Source organism: Tursiops truncatus, chromosome 3, assembly GCF_011762595.2.
Source record: "Tursiops truncatus isolate mTurTru1 chromosome 3, mTurTru1.mat.Y, whole genome shotgun sequence".
NCBI lineage: Eukaryota > Metazoa > Chordata > Mammalia > Artiodactyla > Delphinidae > Tursiops > Tursiops truncatus.
The window spans coordinates 33,707,206-33,730,962 of record NC_047036.1 but is presented as its reverse complement, the minus strand read 5'-3'; the positions used below and the strand labels follow the sequence as shown (position 1 = coordinate 33,730,962).

The 23,757-nt window shown below is 41.3% G+C and overlaps 1 protein-coding gene across 5 annotated transcripts in view; it reads right to left on the bottom strand.

The window, feature by feature from the left end:
• Positions 1–222: 222 nt before the first annotated feature.
• Positions 223–23,757, bottom strand: part of C7 (complement C7) — a 53,987-nt gene continuing 30,452 nt past the window's right edge. For 2 of the 5 annotated variants that reach the window (XM_004320483.4, XM_033852825.2), the window contains 8 exons: positions 22,589–22,817; positions 19,871–20,042; positions 16,264–16,351; positions 13,941–14,073; positions 9,709–9,900; positions 5,727–5,817; positions 2,873–3,057; positions 223–1,413 (listed from right to left, as the gene is read on the bottom strand). In XM_004320483.4, the coding sequence (XP_004320531.1) occupies positions 1,232–1,413; positions 2,873–3,057; positions 5,727–5,817; positions 9,709–9,900; positions 13,941–14,073; positions 16,264–16,351; positions 19,871–20,042; positions 22,589–22,817 (1,272 nt within the window). In that variant the 3' untranslated portion in view covers positions 223–1,231. The other 3 variants (XR_012330663.1, XM_073802081.1, XM_033852826.2) reach the window with 3 other exon arrangements.

Here is a 23,757-nt window from a genome sequence, read left to right as displayed (position 1 = left end):
ATGAGGGTGGGAGGAAACTTTGGGAGATGTTGGATATGTTTATGGTCTGGATGGTGGTGATGGTTTCACAGATGTATACTTATCCCCAAACTCATGTACAGCTCTTTACATGTCAATCATACCTCAATAAAGTAGTTCGAAAATTTTAAAAATATAAAAAAGAGCACATTAGCCATCCTTCATGGAAAGTCTTTAAAATTAAACATAACACAGATTTTAAAATTCCAAAGTATAGTATCTTTAATGAGTTTTTTAATCATTGTCATTTAAACTAAAGTTTCATTGAAATGTATCAGAAAAATACAGAGATATTATTTGTATATAAAAGCATATTTTAAATTCCATTGAAGCCCACTCATTTCATCAACTACAGCTGTTATTTTGTTTTGATGAAAGATGAATAGGGAATAAACAGATGGATCTACCTGTAGAGCACCCTGAAAAATCTAAGTACGTATCCACGTTAGAGAACACTTCCCCCAAATATGCAATCGCTCAATAGCTCAGGCATGAATGATGCTTCCTACAAAAGGAAAGGGGAGGAGGGGGACAAATTACAGGTCTTGTGTTTGGAAAACACAAGAAAAGCTCCAGAGAGAAGCCTCAATTGTAAATATTTGTTCTCAGACAAGAACGTAGAAGGTGCCCCTGTGACCGTAACATGATGGATTCCACTCTGATAGCAGTGATTCAACCTCCTGACAAGATTAGGGAGCTCTAGGTGTGGTGCTTGGCATGGAATCATTGTATCTGCCTTTTTCCATTCAAGGTCCCCTTTGTATTCAGTTTCACTGAGCCGAAGCCAGCCTCTCTAATCTTTCTGTTTTCATAATCAATTTGTAGGGTGTGTTCTGGTCGGTTCTTTTAACCATACTAAAAAGAATCATAGAGCATTCAGATTTCTCTAGTCCAACCCTCTAATTTTCAGATTAAAAAAAAGTCAAGGTCCAGAGAAGTCAGCAATTTTTCCAAGAACATACAGCTCCTTCAAAGGTTCATCAATATCCTTCAGCCTGACTGACATTTAAAAAGAGAAGAAAAAGAGGATCTGGATTCAGGTTTGGGAGAACAAAGGCTTGTGTAATTATGCAGGGCCTGGGGATTGGGAGAAGTGGATCCGGAGTGGAAGGAGAAAGAATGGGCCGCGTGCTGAGCAGCTGTCTACAGGGCCGGGCGTGCAAAGGTTTTAACTCGGCCACGGGGCTGCGAGCAGGCCCACCGGCACCGGGAGCTACGGGGCTTCGGCGGCGCAGGGCCGGATGCTGGTGACGGAGATGCTCTGACCTCGGCACCTCAGGACGCCGGCCTCACACTCTGTCATCGTCCGCTCCCTGCCATTCGCCTCCACGCAGACGCTGAACCCTGTTTCCTCGCACTCCGAGGCGGCTCTGCAGACACATTTGCTGCTCTGGGCTGGAAAAAGAAGCGAGAGAGGCTTGGTGGCCCATGGTGGAGGTGGGGAAGACAAGGCGCATCACGTCCAAAGTCGTGATGTTTGGTAATTGGAGAGCTGTAGACGCTCCTGCCTCGCGTGATGCAGTCAATTACCCTCCCCTCTCCCGGACCCCCAGGAAAAGCTGCAGGATTGGGCAAGGGAGGCATTTCGCTCCACTCCGACAGAATAAGCAGGTTTTGAGGCTGCTGCCAGGCTTCCTATCGATGGGACCCCCGCGGAGCGGTTCTCTCCTCCACGCGCTGCACAGGGGGGGCCCAAACCCCCGGTGTGACCCCTCAACGCCCAGACCAAATGCAGAGACCTCAGCAAAACGCCGGGCTGCGAGGCTCAAACAGAGGGAGACAAGAGAAGAATTAACTTGCTTTGAGAGAGAGAGGGCATGAGATGCAAAAGGCCTCATGCCCCATAAAGACCCATCAGAAACGAGTCGGGGAGGAAAGCCGTGTGTGCGCTGAAGGTGCGAGGCTGGAACACACCAGCCAGGCGTCCCCAGAAGGAGGGTAACCAGGTCTGCCAGACCACTGTGGTGACTGCCAAACCGAAAGTGACCCAGACGTGCCTATATGTGTCATCGTCTCTGCTGCAAATGGGACGGGAGTGAGGGGAAAGGTGCCCAGCGGGTACCGGCCAGGAAAAGGAGGGCCTGAGGATCTAGCAGAGACCTTACAGATCAAGATCGCACCGTCCGGCTCCCAACTTGACAGATGGGGAAACTAAGGACGGTGACTTGGCTCTGGCGACCCAACTCCTCCCCCCCGCGGAGGAGGGCTGGCCAGTGCTGGTTGTCAAGATCATTGTTAAGTGCTACCTGGACACAGCACCAGCAAGTACGGAATCACAGCTTGAGAATGTAGTACCTCCTTTTCTATTCTCTTCACATCCTTCTGATTGCTTCTAGGAGAAAGTGTCAGCTTGGCACGGGTGTGCTTTCAACACACCCCTGACACTTGCTAAACACCCTTTATCACAAGGAAGCTTCATCCTCCAAGCTTTGAGCAGCCTCTGGCTAGAATCTCCTACCTTGTTTTGTTTCATTGTATGTATTTTCATGGTTACCTAATATTTATGGCAAGGGACATTTCCTATTAAAAATGTGATATAACGTTTCTTCTTTTAAAAATTGTTATTTTTATGGGAGTCTGTTTCTTTTTGAATGAGTACATAATATGGCTAATACAAGGACAGAGCAAAAATCATGAAGGTGGAACGTGATGTTTGGGAGGACATTCAGACCATCAGGGAGAGTTCTTGATCGACCCCCTCCCCGGGGAAGGCAGTCAGGGAGGATAGTTCATGCTCAGACCAGTCGGAGTCTTTGATATCCTCAGGGATGTGCTTTGATCTGCCGCTAAACTAGAAAACTTCACTCCTATTACTTGAGCATTTTTGTAGCTACAAATATGAAATGCCCCTTACCGTCACATTTTCCCCATAGTGGACACACACCGCAAGCTTTCTCAGCTGAGGCAGGTAGAGTACAGCTCTCCCTACCAGCAACAGTGTAATTTCTACCCTGACATTGGAGAACATGAATCTTGCAAACTGTCAGAGGCAGTATCCTTTTGCTTCTCTCATCTCGAGCACACACATCCAAGGAGGATCTGAAACAAATTTTTTAAATTACTTTATTTACAAGATTTTCTTTCTTCAAAGCTGAGAATGAGAAGTGAAAGGTGAGGCTCTGGGTTCGATGACTCAGATGTTGTCACCTACAGCAAAAAGATGGAACAGAAATGCAAATGCCCCGCATTACTAGGGCCCAACCCCCTCCAATCTTCAAAATGAACATATTTTGCTCTTTATTTACTCACAAGTTTTACAAGCTTAGATATCTAGTGTCAATGTAGTTTCATCTAGAACAGATCGGATACAGCAAATTAGAAGAGAAGGCAACGTCTGCTAGCCACAGATGGTAGATTGACGACAAAGAAGGAGACAGAAAATTAGCAAAGATCAAAACACTCAGAGGAATGGGAGTCAAATGGGACCACTGGCTGCAGAAGAAAGTACCTCCTCCCAAGCCAGCAGCCCTGAGAGTTCAGGTCCATATTATAGCATTATCCACAGCTGATGACTGAATCCTCAAGGGAAAATGAACTCTATTTTTCAACGCTATTTTTAGAGTATCTACGTTTACAAAATAGTTTAGAAATATCTCCATAAAATGGGTTACTTTTTTTCGTATGCATTGGTGTTAAAATAGTGCCAACTATTTGAAATGTCACTAATAAAAACAACCACATTTCTGAATGCTGATGGGTAAGGAAACAATTACTGTAGCGAAACCCTAGACAGCAAGGCTGTTTTGAATAATAAACCGAATCTATATTTACTTATATATATTTAGGTCTAATGTTTACTTCTCTGAACAAGAGTTAAATTTATTTGGACATTTACATAACAGAAACAAATCCTAGTATTTCTTTTTTATCTGTTTATTTAAACTTTACATAGAAGTACGCAGAACAGCTTAAAGGGCAGAGAACTTACAAGGCCATCTATCTTGTTATCAGTATCTGATGTTAAAACTCTTACCATATTTATAAACAGGCTGCAGATAAACTCAATGAATCAGAGAAGTTGGAAAGAGGATGAAAGTGAGTCAAAGCAAACAATGATTAATAGAGAATAACAGCACAGTCAGAAGATTCTGGGCTGACCATTTCCACTTATGCTATTCAGTTTTATGTTCTCCTTCACATGAGAAGTTACTTCTTATAAGATACCACCATAGTCATCATTACCCAATGTAGGTGTTCAAGAAGATGTGTTTTGGTGACCATACTAATTGAAAGCCAAGTAATTGGCTAATAATTTGTGTTTTGATTCTTAACCTTAAAGATGGCCAGTAAGTCCTGGGGACTGGATATCTTCCATTTGCCTCTCCAGATTCACCCTCCACTCTTCTCCACCCTGCCTGGGAGGCTGACACGTATGGACCACATCAATAGACTTCCTTGTCCTCTAGCTTCAGGGGTGTTTGATCAATGGGGGAGTCTGGCAAGAGACTGGAGGGAGAGAAGAGGGTACAATGGGGGGTTTTATTCCCCTGGCTCACTGCTGGGGATCTCTGAGGGCCCCAAATGAGGGACTCAACTCTTCCTCAACTAGCGCTCTGTCAACAGGTTTTCATAAGTGCTCCTCTCTCACGCCTTCTGGCTTGGGCACGGAGATACTATAAACCCGAACTGCTACCAGTCCAGGAATACTGCCCCATGGCTTGCAGTTTTCTTTACTCTGCCCACATTTCTGTAAATAGTCCCACCAGTAAACCTCCTCTTGTCTCAATTTAATCATGCCCTCTGTATCCAACAACCAGTAATTACTCCAGATATCTTTCTACAATGGAGTGATTTCAAGTGTGGTGGTGTTCTTAGAATGCAAATCTAGAAATAAACATATTTCAAGAATCAGAAAAGTGGCTGCTTTTGTTTCTCTTGGTATCTTTAAGAGTTTACGTCTCATGGGAATTTCAGCCCCAATCTCCTCAAGCTCTAAATCCTCAGGTGACGGTTTTGTCATTTTGCCCCATTTTATGTAGAGAACAAGTGGTCTCAAGCAGTCCTTCAGCCTTTCTCACCAGCCAGATTAGATCACTGCCTAACGCCACCAATGGTCAGTCCTGGTGACCCAGGCAAATAACAAGCAGCAAATGGACTGGACTGAAATGCAAAGACCCTTAACCCATGGTAAGTAACATCTTTGAGCTAACAGAGACTGGCATCTAAGAAATCATGCCATCTATTTTTTTTAATTTAATTATTATTTGTTAACTTTTTTATTTTATATTGGGGTATAGTTTATTAACAATGTTGTGTTAGTTTCAGGTGTACAGCAAAGTGATTCAGTTATACATATACATGTATCTATTCTTTTTCAAATTCTTTTCCCATTTAGGTTGTTACATAATACTGAGCAGAGTTCCCTGTGCTATGCAGTAGGTCCTTGTTGGTTACCTATTTTAAATATAGCAGTGTGTACATGTCAATCCCAAACTCCCTAACTATCCATCCTCTGCACCCTTTCCCCCCGGTAACCATAAGTTCGTTCTCTAAGTCCGTGAGTCTGTTTCTATTTTGCAGATAAGTTCATTTGTATCAATTTTTTTTTTAGATTCCGCATATAAGTGATATCATACGATATTTGTCTCTCTCTGTCTGACTGACTTCAGTTAGTATGACAATCTCTAGGTCCATCCATGTTGCTTCAAATGGCATTAAGAAATCATCCCATCTATTTTAAATAAAACAGAGAAGAAGACAGAGCTTACCCACATTCATAAGGCATTTTACAAACACATCTTGAATTCTGCAGTTTCTCCCAGCGCTGACATTCAGGCACTTCCGGTGCCAAAGGGGCATCTAAAAGAAAACAATAATGGAGAGGCAATTATTAGGTGAAAAGCTTCTTCAGAGCAAACAAGGTATTATTTTAATTGTTGAACCAGGCTCTGTAATATTCTCAACTGCAACAAGTTTGTACAGTAAAAAATAAAGCTATAAAGCATTTTACAAGAGCTAGAGCATTCCTAGGACCACCCAATTTCATTGGTCATAATAGCTACCATTTCTTGAGCATTTACTCTTGGCCCTGCCCTTTTTATACATTGTGATATTTAATCCCCTTAATAAGTGCCCATTTAAGAGATGATGAAACTAAGAGACAGAAAAGTTAGGAAATTCATGCTAGTTAACAAATTGGCCAAGCCAGGATTGAAGTCCATGTTTGTCTGAATTGAAGGCCCATAGAGTAGGCTCCCTTTCATCAAGTACACGGGGGTTTAAAAACTGTTTGTTATGTGGACGTATTTTGCCCACTGTGCCTATAATGAGACAGAAAGCATACCATCACTTGACCTATACAAGAAGAACTCTCAGTATCTCAAGGACAACTATAATAACCTCTTACATGTAAATATCCAAGTGGTCTCCCCTCAACAGTGACTAAATGTCTGGAGGTACTTACATTAATAAAATCCTTTCCTTTATTTTATGTTTCTTACAAACTGATAGAAAGCCAATCATCATTCCAGTTTTGACAGGAAAACACTTTGGTCCAACTTACAAGAGCATAATTTGCCACGGCCTAGGCTATGCCTGCCTACAATGTGAACAGTCTACACCACCCTGCAATTTCCACCTCCTGCCAGCTTCATTACAATGGAATTCAGTGGCATACACTTTTGCATCATAAAAATAGCTACCTGCTGGATATATCTATAAAGGTCATTTGTCTGCAGGATGTGTTTTTATGGGTGCACAAACTATGGAATACTTCCTTACTTCGGAAAACATAAGAGCTTTAGACATGACAGGAAAATCTCATGAACAAGGAAGGTATAAACTTGTAAAAATGGTAGCAAGGTGAAGTATGCCTGCCGTGTCCAGCAAGGTCTCTAGCAAGTACTTATTCTTTAAACATTTTTCTTTGAAATGGTATTATCTTTTATTTTTTTTTACACAGCAGGTGCTTGTTAGTCATCAATTTTATACATATCAGTGTATAGATGTCAATCCCAATCGCCCAATTTGAAATGGTATTATCTTAAATGCAACGTAGTATCCTGAATTGGATCCTAGACCATGAAAAGGATATCGGTGGAAAAACGGTGATGTATGAATAGAGTCTGTAGGGTAGTCAATAGTATGGTACTATTTAATATTAATGTCTTGGTTTTGACCAACTAAATTGTGTCAAGGTATGTAAGGTGTTAATATTATGGGAAGATGGGTAAAGGGTATATGGAAACTATACTTGCAAATTTTCTGAAATCTTAAGTAATTCCAAAATAAAATATTTTAATGGTATTATCTAGATCAATGCTTCTCAACCAGGGGCAAATGTTTGCCCCTGGGGACATTTGGCAATGTCAACAGACATTTTTGGTTGTCACCCCTGTGAGACGCTACTGGCATCTAGTGAGCAGAGATCAGGGATTCTGCCAAACATCAGATAAGGCACAGGACAGGCTCCCACACAAAGAATTATCAGGGCTCAAATTCCAGTAGTGCTGGGGTTGGGAAAGTCTGATCTAAATGGACCAAAACTGAAGTTCAGTGATTAAGCCATGTACATTAGTTCTGTATTATTATTAGCAGTTTATTTGCTAACTGTTCATAAGGATAGAATTTCAAATTTTAAATATTTTCTAAAAGTTATTATAATTTCTTTGCGGAAAATCGCTTGTAGAATTACCTACACCAAAGACTTTTGCATTTAAAAAGAATATAGCTTTGTTATCTTCATGGCTTGACTAACCAAGTAAACACACTCTTAGGACCCACCTACAGTATGTACGTTTACTATTTTAAAATCAAATATCTTCCCATCAAGACTAAGTACTGATGCGGGTGCAGATAAATAACGGGCTAGTGTTTAATGGATACAGAGTTTCAGTTTGGGAAGATGGAAAAGCTCTGGAGATGGATGACAGTGATGGTTGAACAATAATGGGAATGTACTTAATGCTACTGAATTGCACATTTTTAAATGGTTAAAATGGTAAATTGTATGTTGTGTATATTTTACCACAATATAAAAAAGACTAAATACTTGTACATCAGGTATTTTCAAACTCTGGAGGCTGACAAACCTGGAACCTTTGGTTATAGGCTTATGTTAAGGGTAGTTATTATTGTTATCTAAGTCTTCTGAAAAGCACACAGATCTGAAAAACATCCTTAATTAAAACCTTAATAGAATTTGCTACTGAGTGGGAGAAAATTCATACCAAATGTGTTATAAAGTTGAAAAAGACGTTTCAGAAAAAAACAAGTATATAATCTCATTTGGAAGAAAAGAGCAACCTCATCAACTGTACATTGTTCTCCTTAATTTTAGCATTATTGGTACAGGTCCATTACTTTATCCCAAATAAACTCATAGTTATACCTCAGTGCATGTAGAAAACAAGGCAGTTGTCACTGCTCTGACAGCTACAGAACATGTGAGAACAGGCAGGGCAGCCATTCCACTGGACATGCAGCCCTCCCATTCTGTCCTCTGTGATCTATTTAACACAATCAGTCACAGAGTGATCTCTTTTCAATTGTGAAGATCTAATTCACCTAATATTACTATTCATGGAATCAACTACTTCATCTTCACTATAGAAGAAAAATTTCAGCATCGAATTAAAAATTATATACTCAAGAAATAAGAATATCATATAAAATAGAATGCAAGTGCGATTTTCTTCTTGTTTTTAATTGTTACAAACATAATATTTTCCATTTCTTAAAAAAAATGTAAAGAAAGAGGAAGTTATTCTGAAAACAAATCTATCCCATTTTAAGTATCTCTAAAAGAAATAGTTTGGCTTTCTAAATCTCTTCCTGCCTTAGTTTCTTAAAAGACCATTTTATACCAATGGACTTATTTACAAAACAGAAATAGAGTCACAGATGTAGAAAACAAACTTACGGTTATCAGGGGGAAAGGGGGGAGAGGGATAAATTGGGAGATTGGGATTGACATATACACACTGCTATGTATAAAATAGATAACAAATAAGGACCTACTGTACAGCACCGGGAACTCTACTCAATACTCTGTAATGGCTTATATGGGAAAAGAATCCAAAAAAGAGTGGATATATGTATATGTATAACTGATTCACTTTGCTGTACACCCGAAACTAACACAACATTGTAAATCAACTATACTCCAATAAAAAAATTTTTTAAAAACTATTTTAATTTGCCATGTGTTCAAAATACTGGATATTTGGATTTCGACCTATAAGAACAACTTCACAAACCACACTACTTTTCCTTCAATAACTCTGCTTTGCAAGGTTATATGTAAGTGCTTTTATATTTTCAATTTCAATACCACTAATAAACTCTAAGAGCCCAAAAGCGAAACATACAGAATTTTATATAAATTATGATCTCAACTCTAGACTTCATAAAAGTACATTTTTAAAAATCAGGAGGAAACCAGAAATCAGCTTTTAGAAATTCTTTATTTTCTTGGCACCTTAACAAATAGAAAGCTAATCTTTGATGTGAAGGATTTAAGTTAAAATTTCAGAATCACCAGGGCTATTCTTGCCTTTCCTTGAATTCTGTGAGTCTATCTGTGCCATGTGCAAAAAAGTCTGTTACCCACTCTATGAACTGACCTTCTTGTAGCAGGGCAGGGATGGAGGGAGTGATTCCGCTTTGGAGGTTCAGTGCCTTGAGGAACTGCCGCAAGGACTCTCATTCCCTGAGTGTACGTGTCCTTGGACAGACCCAAGAGCCACTCACCTTTGTGCACACACTGGACGTTCTTCATCTCAGGGCTCCACTTAAGGCTGGATCCGCAGAGAAATGTCGAAGGACCTTCTAAGGACCTGCCACCTGAACAGGAAAAGGTCACCTTCTCACCAACGGTGTAGAAAGGTTTGTGGGGATGACTCTGTATGCCATCCATCAGTGCAGGTAGAACGCAGGCAATTTCTAAAGAGAAAAGAGAGAAGAATACAAGGGTCACTGCTTTCCTAAACCATCTTTTAAAAAAAAAAATGACAGCCTTGAATGGTGCTGATACACTTGTTCTGCTTTTTCTAATTAGAGGACAAGGAGGAAGAGGTGAGTTCACTCTTAGGATGCCCTGAAAGACATATCCCAACATGCCTGGCATGTTAATGACATGAATGACTGAAGGCCAAAACAGTTCCCATTCTCTCACCCCTGCCCTCAAAGCCATGTGACAACTTAAAATGAATAAGCCTTTTAGAGTCCTGAAGTCCAGCCTGCTGTTAAAACCAGACTTTTTACAGCAGCTACTTCTTGTCTGGTGAAGTCCCACCAGAAATTTCCCAAGAGCTGTGTTCATTTGCATATCATTAGCATGTACCCAATTAGATATTTTGCTATCTGAAATCTTTAAAGAACCACCTTTAACCTTGCAACCATAAAAGTGTTAAATCATTTTTGGTTTCCCAGTTCTATCTTTTCTTATTCCATCACATTCATTAGCTCAAATCTTCTACTTGAAAAAAACAAGAAGAATGAGAAACATGCATAGTCATGGAAGGCGAGTCAGAATTCATGATTAAAAAAAAAAATCTTGCCAATCTCTCTAGTGGACTTTGGACAATATTCTACAAAGTACTGCTTTATTTCTGCATCATTTTAATCAGACAATCCATTCATTCATTCGAAATCAGCATTTATTGAGTGTCTATATTTTGCCAAATATGCTGTGTGCTACTAGGGACACAAAACACTAGTCACATAATCTGCCTTCAGAAAGCTAATAATTTAGCTTCAGATTTGTTTATTTCTGGCCATGACACATTTGCTGGTTTCACACGAATGCTCCCACTAAGACATATAGAAAGGCTGTACAAAGTTAAAGAAAAAGTATTTCTGAGAGCAACAGACAACAATCAGAGCAATGGAAATTTGAAGGCCCAAGACTCTAGAAAAAGGGAAGTCTAAAGTAGTGATTACAACGTTTGGTAATGCTTCTGTCCTTGAGGTTATTTGTAAAGTTGAAAAAAAACATTTTTTTTTAATGTGCTGAAGGGCTGCTAAACTAAGGAGGAAGCTGCAACTCAAAGGCTGAATAGCTGCATAGAGTTTTTAGCAGTCTCACAGGGCTAGGAGACCAAAAATTAGAGTCCAGTCCTGTTACAAAGGAGGAGCCTCAGTAGAAATCCCATACTTTCCCTTATGACCCCTTAATGGATACAACCTAAGATAAAGGTAAAGCAGACATAAACAAGCCTTGTTCTTGCCAGAAACAAACCTAAATCTTTTCTAGAGGAAGAAAACATCATCCATATGTATTTTTTTTACATATAAATCTGGCATTCAACCAAAACTAATCTAACATTCAAAAATACAATAGAGGGGCTTCCCTGGTGGTGCAGTGGTTGAGAGTCCGCCTGCTGATACAGAGGACACGGGTTCGTGCCCCGGTTCGGGAAGATCCTACATGCTGTGGAGCGGCTGGGCCCCTGAGCCATGGCCTCTGAGCCTGCGCATCCAGACCCTGTGCTCCGCAATGGGAGAGGCCACAACAGTGAGAGGCTCGCGTACCGAAAAAAAAAAAAAAAACAGTAGAAATATCTACAGCAGATCCAGATGATGGGGTTAACAGACATGGACCATGAAATAACTATGATTAATATGTTGGAAAAATGAAATTAGAAGATGGAGAATATCAACAGAGAATTAGAAAGTATAGAAAAGTAGACAAATGGAATATCTAGAATTGGAAAATGAAATTAAGAACTCAGTAGACGGGCTTCCCTGGTGGCGCAGTGGTTAAGAATCTGCCTGCCAATGCAGGGGACACGGGCTCGAACCCTGGTCCAGGAAGATCCCACATGCCATGGAGCAACTAAGCCCGTGCACCACAACTACTGAGGCTGCGCTCTGGAGCCTGCGAGCCACAACTACTGATCCCATGTGCCACAACTACTGAAGCCCGCATGCCTAGAGCCCATGCTCCGCAACAAGAGAAGCCACCACAATGAGAAGCCCACTCAAGGAAGAGTAGCCCCCGCTTGCTGCAGCTAGAGAAAGCCTGCACACAACAATGAAGACCGAACGCAGCCAAAAAGAAATAAATAAATTTTTAAAAAAAGAACTCAGTAGAGTTCTTGAAAGCAGATTGTCACAACTGTACAGAGAATTAATAAACTGGAATATAGATCAATAGAAAATATTTAAAATGAAACAGAGAGAGAAAAATTGATGTAAAACAAAGAAATGTAGGGAATTCCCTGGCAATCCAGTGGTTAGGACTCGGCACTTTCACTGTCTTGGGCCTGGGTTCGATCCCTGGTTGGGGAACTAAGATACTGCAAGACACAGGGCATGGCAAAACAAAACAGAACAAAACAAAGACATATATATATATATATATATATACACACACACACACACGTATGTATATGTATATACATTCTAAAAAATGTATAATTTGTGTCTCATGAGGAGACGTGAGCAAGAATGAGACAGAGCAATATTTGAGGACAAAGGTGAAGAATTTTCTAAAACTGACAAAAGACATTAAAGCGTAGGTTCAAGAGCGCTTTGAAGATCACCAGGACAAAGACAAAGAAAATCACACCTAGGCACATCAGAGTAGAGTTGCTTCTGGAAAAGAAAAAAAATAAAAAATCTTGAAAGCAACCAGACCAAAAAAATACGATTTCCAAAGGAGAAACAATAAACTTGAAAGCTGACTTCTCACTAAAAAACAATGAAGTCAGAAGGCAATGTAATAAAATCTTTAAAGGTTTTAAAGAAAATAACTGCTAACTTAAAATTCCTTATCCAGTAAAACTATCCTTCAAAAGTAAAGATAAAATAAAAACGTTTTAGATGAACAAATACTGGGACAACTTGTCACCAGTAGATACACAATAAAGAAAAAGAAGCTTTTCAAGCAGAAGTATCTTATTAATCTTTTAAAAGAACTAAAGTTTGATTTTAATACTCTTAGCTAGGGAATATTTATATTCTATTTTGGCAATATTGATAGTTTATTTCTTCCCAAGGACTCTAGGGCAGAGAGACAGAAAGACAGACAGAAACAGAGAGAACAAGAGGAGACCTTACAAATCAGTAAGAAAAAGACTAACAAACCAACAGAAAAAATGCCCAAAAGATTAGACAGCCACTTCACCAAAAAAAGTATCCAAATACCCAATAAATATATGAAAACAGGCTTAACATCATTAGTCATCAGAAGAAATACAAATTTAGAAATACAAATTAAAAAATAAGATATTGCTACACACTCACCAGTATAGTTAAAAAAAAAAATTAAGATAGACAATATCAAGTGTAGGTGAGGACACAGAGCAATCTTGACTTCTCAGATTCTGTCCAGGATGTACAACCACTTGGAAGACTGGTAGCATCTACTAACTCTAAATGTATGTATACCTGACAACTCAGAACTTTTACTAATATGTATGTACTCAAGAGAATAAAATGTACCTGTGTGCACTAGGACTTTCCTCACATAGCCTAGATCAACTGATATAGGATAAATACATCCCTGTAGTGCTGTCTATCCATCTGCTGAAGAATCTTATATTGTAGCGCAGCTGAGATAGAAACCAGAAAATAGCGTTAGGGTGATACAACATGCAGAAGCACTTACTCAGATGCTACATCTAAACAAAATAGGATCAAAAGCATTTAAGGAAGTAGATTGTGGTAAATCCCTGGTAATTAAACTCTAAAGAACATCCTGATGGTCTTAACCAGAACTGAGCTCCCTGACCCATTCTAATTTGCACCAGAAACTTTAAAATTGCAATAAAATGTGCCTCACCTAACAGGAGCGCTAACAACTAGAGAAAGCTGAGGGGTTTTTCAAGATAGTCCTGAAATTTGGACAGGATCATATAAGCCTTTCAGGAAAAGGAGATCAAGACATGGGCATATGGTAAGCGGTTATTTATCCTGATTTATTCCTTTCCACACTATTCTTTCATCTTGAATTATATACTAGAATCAAGGCCACTCACTCTGACAATGCATTTTCCCAACAAGCCACTGTAAATTTTCTCCACATCTAGCAACAGGGTCTCCAACAAGAGAGTATCCTTCATTGCAAGTATACACTATGTTTTTCCCAACAGGAAACATGGCACCTTCATCCTAAACAGAAATAAAAGATGGAGAAAGGAAGAATATCTCTTTTGCCTTAACAAAATATTTCTTTAGATATATTCAGCCTATAAATCATGACTTCTTTAATCATCAGGCAATCTACATTCAAATAACTCATTTTGAAAATTGTCTGTAAAATTATTTTTTCCTGTAGAGTCCTAGCCAACAACACTGGTACCACCATTAATTGAAATAAAGCTGTTAATGCCACTGTACTATAATTTATTGACAGCTCCCCAAAACCAAGCATTATACTAAACATTTTACTAAAATTACGTTAGTGGACACTACTCAAGTAACTTCTATTATACTTTCGGGAAAGCATCAGATTTTGGAAATGTCCTTGTCAGTCAACTCTTCCTAGTGAGGTGTTATGGGCTGTCCGTTGGCAATATTGACCAATAAATGTCATTATGAACAGGCAGAAATGTTCAAATGTCCTATCAACATGTTCACGAAAGTTTGAGCTTCCCACTGATGACTTTCAGGGGAAGCATGATGTTGATCTTCACCCACTACCCTCCCCAGCCCCTTCACTGTAAGGGAAGTGACGCTGAGGCTGAGTCAGATTCAAGGACATGTCATTAGCCTATAATGCCAGGAGGTGAGATTTCATTGTGAAGCAAGGAAGAATCTGACGTCTGAGCCTTGAGGGAGTCATCATTCTTGTTTGGTGTCTCTCTTGGTTCCTTTCCTTATCCATCTAGTTCTCGGCTACTCAAGAAGATGGGGAAGAAAACTGGCCTGGGAGAGGGCGTGGAGCTGGACCAGCTCTGCTGTAGGCAATAGAACAAAATTCTGTGGCGCCTTCTTCTCACAGACAGTCTTGCTCTTCCTGGCCCAGTCTGGCTCCATCATGAGAATTGGTAGGAAAAAGAGCACCCAGATTGGCATTGTGATTTGAAGAAAATAGGGAAAGATATTTGATCAGCCTTGGTTCTAGCCCCTAGGCCTTCCACTGCCTTGCAGAAGGGACTTCTATATGAGAAAGTCTAACTCAACAGTGTCTAAACCTGGCCGTCTCTGTCAAAACCATTAGTAACAATTAAAAAAAAAACAAAACTCTCAGGCTCTACACTAAACTTACAAAATGAGGGAAAAAAAAAGGAGAACAAGGGGCAAGCAGCAATCTATTGTTAAGTTTCCTGGGTGCCTATGATGTAGCCAGTCCACGGGGCAGTGTTTGGAACCCCCAGCTCCTTACAGGACACCACATGCACTACAGTTGAAGACAGCAGCTTCGTGGTTTGCTGAAGTCTATGAGTCTGCCTGGCCTCATTCTATAAGCATATTTCCTTCAGGAACCTCATGGATTGTGGTGGGATAATATGAGTGTTAGAGAGTCTAGGTCCACTTTCTCTCTCTCTCCATACACACACACATACACATCTCCCAACAGTACCTACATTTGGGGAAATTTCAGCAAACAAACACTCAGTGAGTATATGTTCAAGGGTCTGGCATTTGAGAGGCAAATTCTTCACGGAGAAACCAAGGCTGGTGGCACTGAGAAAATCCTGATGAACAATAGCTCCTATGTACCATGAAGAGATACTTCCTGGTGTTTGGAGCCAAAGCCTCATCGTAAGAAGTAGTGAGAAGAGCACACAAATTAATATGGCCCCAAAGCCATGTTAATTTCCCAGAATGACAAATGGCAGATGACTTGTGCTCCCTCCTGAACAAGAAAATTGCTCAAGTATAATACAGTGACCCATATCTCACCAGACACTGGCTAAATGTCTTACTGGCCCCTGGAATAAACCTAATGCTTTACCCCAACCCTTGTATTTATGAAAAATTTAAAAAGACTCCTTGCAGTGAAAAGAACCAGGTAAGTTCTCTATGCTGAAAAACTTGCTTATAGATTCCTACTTTTGTGTTCAGAATGGAAATGTTTAGCTACCCGCTGGCATGATTACATTTCTAATTCATTGGGTGGCGATATTGATTTCCTTTACTGCAGGAGATATAGTACCTCCTGAAGAATCTAACCACCTTGGGCCAAAGAAGAAAACTCACAAACTAAAACCCTCACTGCTAAACTAAAACACACACATAAAATGTTTTTAGCACTGTTTCATCATGGAAGGAGGAAGCAGATTATGACATCAGTAGAGAGCTAGAACTTGGAATGAACAGTGTATGTAAAGGAAAAAAGTATCTTTTATAACCAACTTGAACATATCCGTCTTTCAAGGCAGGAGGTGATGGACAGAATTCTGTTGGAACCAAAGACAAAGGAAAACAATGTGGTTCAAGCAATCTGAAAGGAAAAGGAAACAAAACATAATTAACATGATGGATTTTCCACAATTTAACAAATATTTTACAGCACAGTGAATTTTTCATTTGCAGCTGAAGTAAGTAGTGGACACTGCTCTGTGATGTGATGTTTTTGTCATTCTCAGAATAAAATATCTGACCACATCCCATGATAGAAAACACATATCAATTCACGCTTCCAAAAGATAACTACCAGATCAGTAGTATGGAAAACAAACAAAGAAAAGAAAAAGAAATAAAGCCATTGGACAACACATATGATTTATGTGATTCCTACAGGTCACCTGTCTCACACCCACTTTTTCTCCTGCTATTTGGTTCTTAAATCCCTTTAACACAAAATTAATTCTGTATTGAAAATAAGGTAATTCAAGTTTGTGATCCTGCGAGAGGTAACACAAAATAATAACTATTTTTGACTGAGTGCTTACTATGTGCTAGGCATCTTGACAGATGTTCGACAAATGTGCCTCAGCTCAATTCACACTCACAGTAACTCCATGAGATATGTGGAGAAAGGCTCAGGAAGTTTGAATAACTTGTCCAAGGTTATAGTGTAAAAAATACCAGGGCTGGATTCATGTCTAGTTAAGCTCCTAAAATCATGCTATTTCTACCTCTCACAAGGCAATCTCTAGGGGAGCTCACAGTAATTGAAACCGAGCAGGGCCCTGTGGGGCTCCAAGGCACAGAGGCCTTTTTTCATTCCCCGTTTCCTGTAGGCAAGACTCCAGCCTCCATGACCTTCCCTGAGTTCCAAAGGGCAGATGTGAACAGTTGCTAATCAAGGGAGAAGCATCCAAGCAACCACCTGAGGCGACATTAAAGGGACCAGAGAGACTTCCCTGGTGGTACAGTGGTTAAGAATTCACCCTCCAACGCAGGGGACTTGGCGTTTGATCGTTGGTCAGGGAACTAGATCCTACATGCCGCAACTAAGGAGCACACATGCTGCAACTAGACCCGGTACAACAAGGATAAATTAAATAAATACAACTTAAAAATAAATGTTTTAAAAAAAATTTTTTTAATGTTTCGTTGCTGAATCATACCCCTGGGTTAGAGTTCTTTATGCCACACCCCACTCTTTAATACTGTCCTTATTAACCTTTTCTGATCAGGTACTGGCAAATATTTTAGAAAGATAATTTGAAGATCATGTGAGTTGAGGAAATGTGTAAGATGCTTGGGTATCTGGTATTAGCATAGGGAGGTGAGATGCCTTATTCCTGGGTCTTGGGTGCCTCATAATCCAACAATAACCAATATCTCCTGGCTGAGGAAGCTGGCAAACATATGAGATTCTGGTAGGAGGAGAATGTTGCCTTCAAGGGCACAGATCTCTGGGAAGATGAGGGTCTCTGAGGAGACCTCTCCCTCCGTGGGCATATTTCCTCTGCCTGTAGACATAAAGCTGGATGGACAGCAGCATCCTAAGGGAAGCACTGAGAGAATTCTCACTCTTCTTGGTGCTCAGAGGAGAGGAAATATCCTCTTCTTCCTTAGTACAAAAAGGAAAGTTATGCTTATACCTCACATCTGAGTTTCCTCAGTGTGTGGCAAGAATGTAAGGAACTCAGCTCAGAAGGCGGCAACATTCACAGGCTATTTGTAAGGCTTCCCCTCAGATTTCCTGTTTCTGGAGTGGAGATAATACTGGTGTAGAGTGACCTCAGAGGCACTGCTGAAAATCATTGTTTAATGATAGATGTCATTGTTATCATGATTATGATGCCAAAATCTCGGCATCTCTGTACACCAATGCCGAATCAAATCTCAGAGACAGAGTTTTGGGTGAAGTAGAAAAGGATAGCTTTTGTACTTTGCCAGGCAAAGGGGGATACAGCGGGCTCCTGCCTTGAAAAACTATGTGTGTCCCCCTGCCATCCCTGCCAGAGGATTTGATGAGGGGTTTATAACAACAGTTCAAGGGTGGGGTTTCTGACAAGATCAGGGTGTGTGCAGGGCTTGTCCTCCCTTGTCTCCAGTAGTCGAGCTCCTAATCTTTTCTTTTTTTTTTTTTTTTTGCGGTACGCAGGCCTCTCACTGTTGTGGCCTCTCCCGTTGCGGAGCACAGGCTCCGGACGCGCAGGCTCAGCAGCCATGGCTCACGGGCCCAGCCGCTCCGCGGCATGTGGGATCTTCCCAGACCGGGGCACGAACCCGTGTCCCCTGCATCGGCAGGCGGACTCTCAACCACTGCGCCACCAGGGAAGCCCGGGCTCCTAATCTTGATGAGCTTCTCTGGTCCCTCCTACCAGAATCCCGTACGTTTGCCAGCTTCCTCGGCCAAGAGATATTGGTTATTGTTGGATTACAAAGCACCCTAGGAATAAGGAATAAGGCGTCTCACCTCCCTATGCTAATACCGGATACCCAATCATCTTACACATTTCCTCAACTCACATGACCTTCAAATTATCTTTCTAAAATATTTGCCAATACTTGATCAGAAAAGGTTAATAAGGACAGTATTAAAGAGTGGGGTGTGGCATAAACAACTCTAACCCAGGGGTATGATTCAGCAACGAAGCTTTTTTTTTTTAATATTGATTAATTGATTGATTTTTGGCTGTGTCGGGTCTTAGTTGCCCTGTGGCATGTGGGATCTTAGTTGCTGACCAGGGATCGAACCCGCAATCCCCTGCATTGGAAGGCGGATTCTCAACCACTGGACAACCAGAGAAGTCCAGCAATGAAGCATTTTTGAAGATAGCTTTGCAAGGTCCTGGCAAACAGGAAGTTAGTATCAGACACCTGGGCTAATCAGTGAAGATGTTAGCTGTCTCAAATGTATGCTTCATGCTTAGTCCAAAGTAAATAAATAAGAGGGAGTGGGGGCTTCCCTGGTGGCGCAGTGGTTGAGAGTCCGCCTGCCAATGCAGGGGACACAGGTTCGTGCCCCTGACCTGGAAGATCCCACATGTCACGGAGCACCTGGGCCCGTGAGTCATGGCCGCTGAGCCTGCACGTCCGGAGCCTGTGCTCCGCAATGGGAGAGGCCACAGCAGTGAGAGGCCCGCTTACCGCAAAAAAAAAAAAAAAAAGAGGGAGTGGTATATCTGAAAAATAATGCAACTATTAGTGAATGCCTACTACATGCCAGGCACAGTACAAATCACTTTATATTCTTAACCTCAGGCAATATCCTATTATCATTGTATCCACTATTTTTATCGTAACTTGCCCAAGTTCACAGAGCAAGTAGGTGGCAGGTCTGCCTGATGCCAAAGCTGCTGCTCGCATCCACTGAAGCAGACTGCCTTCCAGTTCCCCACCCTTTTGTAACACCTGCGTCAGGAAAGCTTGAAGCACACAAGTGCAAATTGGCCACAATATGCCTCTCCTTCAACTGACCCCAATGTTAAGAGCACAGCACTCCCTGATAAAAATCACCATTTAAGGTTTAAATCTTTCAATAGCAGCAGTCGTGTATTCCGTGCTTACTGTAGAGGGCACTGAGTTTTACATAATTGCCAGGAGGTCTGGTCTCTATTACCGCAAATGCTCCAACTCCTGGTCTTCGCATTGTCTGGTTTCTGACGTTTCTCCAATGCAGGACTTCCCACCCTCACTGGGAGGTGGGTTATTGCATTCTCGGCTCCTTGTTTTCTTCCCTTGAACGCAGGGGCCCCAAGAGGACCAGCAGCTCCACCCTCCATCAACCCCTCCTGTAAATAAGAGAGACATGGTTCAGAGAGTACTTGGAGAGGAAGATTTCAGAGTTCAGTGAGCTAAGCTTCCTACTATGTGGTTATTGGGGGAGGGGACGATCTGGGGTTTATTACCTTCACTCTGTTCACTGAGGTCTCCACGGTGGCCAGACTGTCTCTGCACACTGACTAGGATTGCCCGTATTAAGGCTGCATTAACGAACTTCTTGCAATACTACCTTAAATTTGTTTATTATTTTACAACGGTTTCAAAGCACTTTCACATGCATTTTATCATTCATTAATTCTCACAAGAACGAATGGAGGTGACCAAGAGGTCTGTTAACATTCTCAGTTGATAGGTGTGGAATCCAAGACAAAGTGGTTAAGTGATATGCACAATGCTGTACTGGTGGGCAAGAACCATATCCAGACTGTAACCTGGTCTTATGGCTGAGTCCAGGCTCTTTTTATCACCCCACAGTCTCTTAGTAAGGCAAATAAGTTCCTAATGTTAAAGCAGTGATTGGGCATGAGAAGAGCATAGTCTATTGCAGTGGTCCCCAACCTTTTTGGCACCAGGGACCGGTTTCATGGAAGACAATGTTTCCACAGACTGGGGAGGAGGGGACGGTTTGGGGATGATTCAAGAGCATCACATTTATTGTGCACTTTATTTCTATTATTATTACATTGTAATATATAATGAAATAATTATACAACTCACCATAATGCAGAGTCAGTGGGAGCCCTGAGCTTGTTCTCACTTGCCACTCACTGATAGGGTTTTGATCTGAGTCTACAAGCAATTGATTTGTTATGGTCTCTGTGCAGTCGAACCTCTCTGCTAATGATGATTTGTATTTGCAGCCGCTCCCCAGCACTAGCATCTCCCCCTCAGCTCCCCCTCAGATCATCAGGCGTTAGATTCTCATAAGGAGCGCACAACCTAGATCCCTCACATGCACAGTTCATGCTGTGAGGGTTTGCGCTCCAATGAGAATCTAATGCCGCTGCTGATCTGACCGGAGGCAGAGCTCAGGTGGTAATGAGAGCGATGGGGAGCAGCTGTAAATACAGATGAAGCTTCGCTCCCTCGCCTGCCACTCACCTCCTGCTGTGCAGCCCGGTTCCTAACAGGCCGTGGACCGGTACTGGTCCATGGCCCGGGGGTTGGGGACCCCTGGTCTACTGGGTACTCCAGGCTGCCAACCCCAGGGCTGGTGCTGTACAAGATGAGGAAATATGTAAGTAGGAAAAATGCTTCTACCTCCTGTCAGCACCCTTCTTCAATCTACAGGCACCTCCTCAACTTGCTCTGGCCACCTTCTACCTCAGGGCTGGTTCACAGCTCACAGGTTTTAGTATTTTTCCCATCATATTCCTTGGAGGACATTAGAGAGAATTTGAAGCATATTCTAAGAGCTTTGCTTTCCTAGTTAGAAACTGATCTCAGGAACTATTCCGCCAAAGCATTACTTCTGATAATAGATGGGTGTGTTTACTGCTCCTTAGCTATTTCTACTGTGTGACCTACATCCCTCTTCCCTCCACAGCCACTCCTCAGTATCACACACAAAAAAACTAAAATAATTTTTCCCATGATCTTCCTTACCCTTTCTTCCACAATTAGAAATCGAGTTAATAATATAGTCCCCTGAGTATGTTAATAGTAGGTAATAAGAGCTTGAGGTATTATGACTGCTACTCCACTCATCACCAGCAGGGGGAGCTTCCATTTTTATCAAATAGCTGTAAATCTAAGCCTCAAAGGAATGAATCGCAGTGGTGGCATTTTAGTTTACCAGGACAGGCCACTTGGGGAGACATTTGGAGGCAAGGATGCTTTCTTGATGCTTGTCTATAAGCAGCCGTGGTTTAGTCATGTACTTATTCATTTATCAAACATTTATTAAGTGACTTTATGAATCAAGCACTATGTCAGGCTGTGGGAATAAACAAAGGAATCAAACAGTTCCGAATTTAAGAAGTAAGCTTTCTAGAGGAGAGAGACACACAAATGAATATAAAAATAAATATACACAAATCATCTCATACTTTGCCTACTCATAAAGTGAACTTCACATACTAAATACTTAAAACACCAAATGCACTGTTGAGCACACAGCCAATGTTCAACAAGTATTTGTGAATGATTGATTGGTGGGACATAACACAAAATAGAAATAGAGGTGTTTCCAAGAGCTTGCCACCAGAAAGGTTAGTCAGTGCAGACACAAGCTCTGTAGACCTAAGTTATGACAAAACCTTACTGAGGTGACTATGGAAGGATGGAAGGTGTTTCAGGCATAAATCTGTTCTAATGGAGAGTGGAGAGTAGAAGGCAGTTCTGTTAGTTCAGATGGGAAAATAGAGAGATACCAAAGGACCCGACCTCAGTAGCTACAACTCGGAGGTGGAATAGGGAGGGAGAGACATATTCAAAGCCTTATGAGACTTCCCCTTCTCCATACCCGAGGAAGCACACTCTCAGAGGCCAGAGGGAAAGGGTAATTCCCTTTTCATTGTGTCCAGCGTAACTTGAGAGAATGCAGCACACTGACCTGCTTGATCCCCTACGAGGGCTCCTTGTTCACACGCCACACCAAACGTGTATGGTTTGCAATGGCACTCACACTGGGTCCCCTTCACAGTGGCCATGCCACCATTTTGACAAGGCCGGCAATGACAGGGGTCAAATTCATCGAGATATTCCTCAATGGCCCGTTTCAGGTATAGCCTTTTCACAGAGGCACAGGGTACTTCCTTTACCAGCTCATACAAAGGTGTCAGCTACACAGATAAAGACATCACGGTCAGTAATCAGGGTTTGGAGCGAGAATATTTTCCTTTCAGCATTTTGGCTCAATCTCTACTAAAACAAAATCAAAAGCCACTCTTATCTTAATTCCAACTATTTCTTGTTCAAATAAAAAGAGAAAGCAATTCACTACCTTTACAAGACAAACCTAGGGAAAATTAGAAACAGATAGGGAGGGAATATTTTTTTGTATTTTATGTGCATACATAAAATTTTAAAAAACCAACAGGATGTTCATTTTCTAGTTATTGAAAGATTATTTTGAAGACAACACATTTCCACTCCTGCAGAGGATAGAAGAAAAGGAAATGCACTTAAATTACAGTAAAGAAGCAAATGCAATTAAATTTGAGATTAAATATCCTGACTCTGAGATACTTAACATATCTCTAATGGAGACTATGATTCTCTATCCCTGAAGAAATTTAAAACAGGTAGGCATTATCGCTCTGTGTTGGACAGTTCTGATGAAGAGCAACTTCAAGACCGGAGATGGATTGGCTAAGCTCTAACAATCTGCTCTCCCAGGAACAAAAAGGCTCTCATTTGTAGCCTTTGCCAATTTCTGCAGTGTAACTACTCTCACCATGGCCAGTTTCAGGCTACCACCATGATGTCCCTGAGCACGGAGCTGGGAAGAGACCTGCACCATTGGCTCTTGAGAGAGTCTGAGTGAGTTGGCTAGAGCACCACTGCGAGTACGGAGATTAGCTCAAAGGGTCACATTGCCCTCCATCTCTGCCCAAGCTCTTCTGAACTGAACAGCATTGCATGGTTATCTACCTGTAACATGTCTCTTCTTTCTCTGTCCCTTTCCTGTCCAACTAATAAGTTAACATAGCTATGACAGTTACAGTCCTATGTGGGAAAGCACATAGTTGAGAATGGAAAAGAATGTCTGTTTTTTACCCT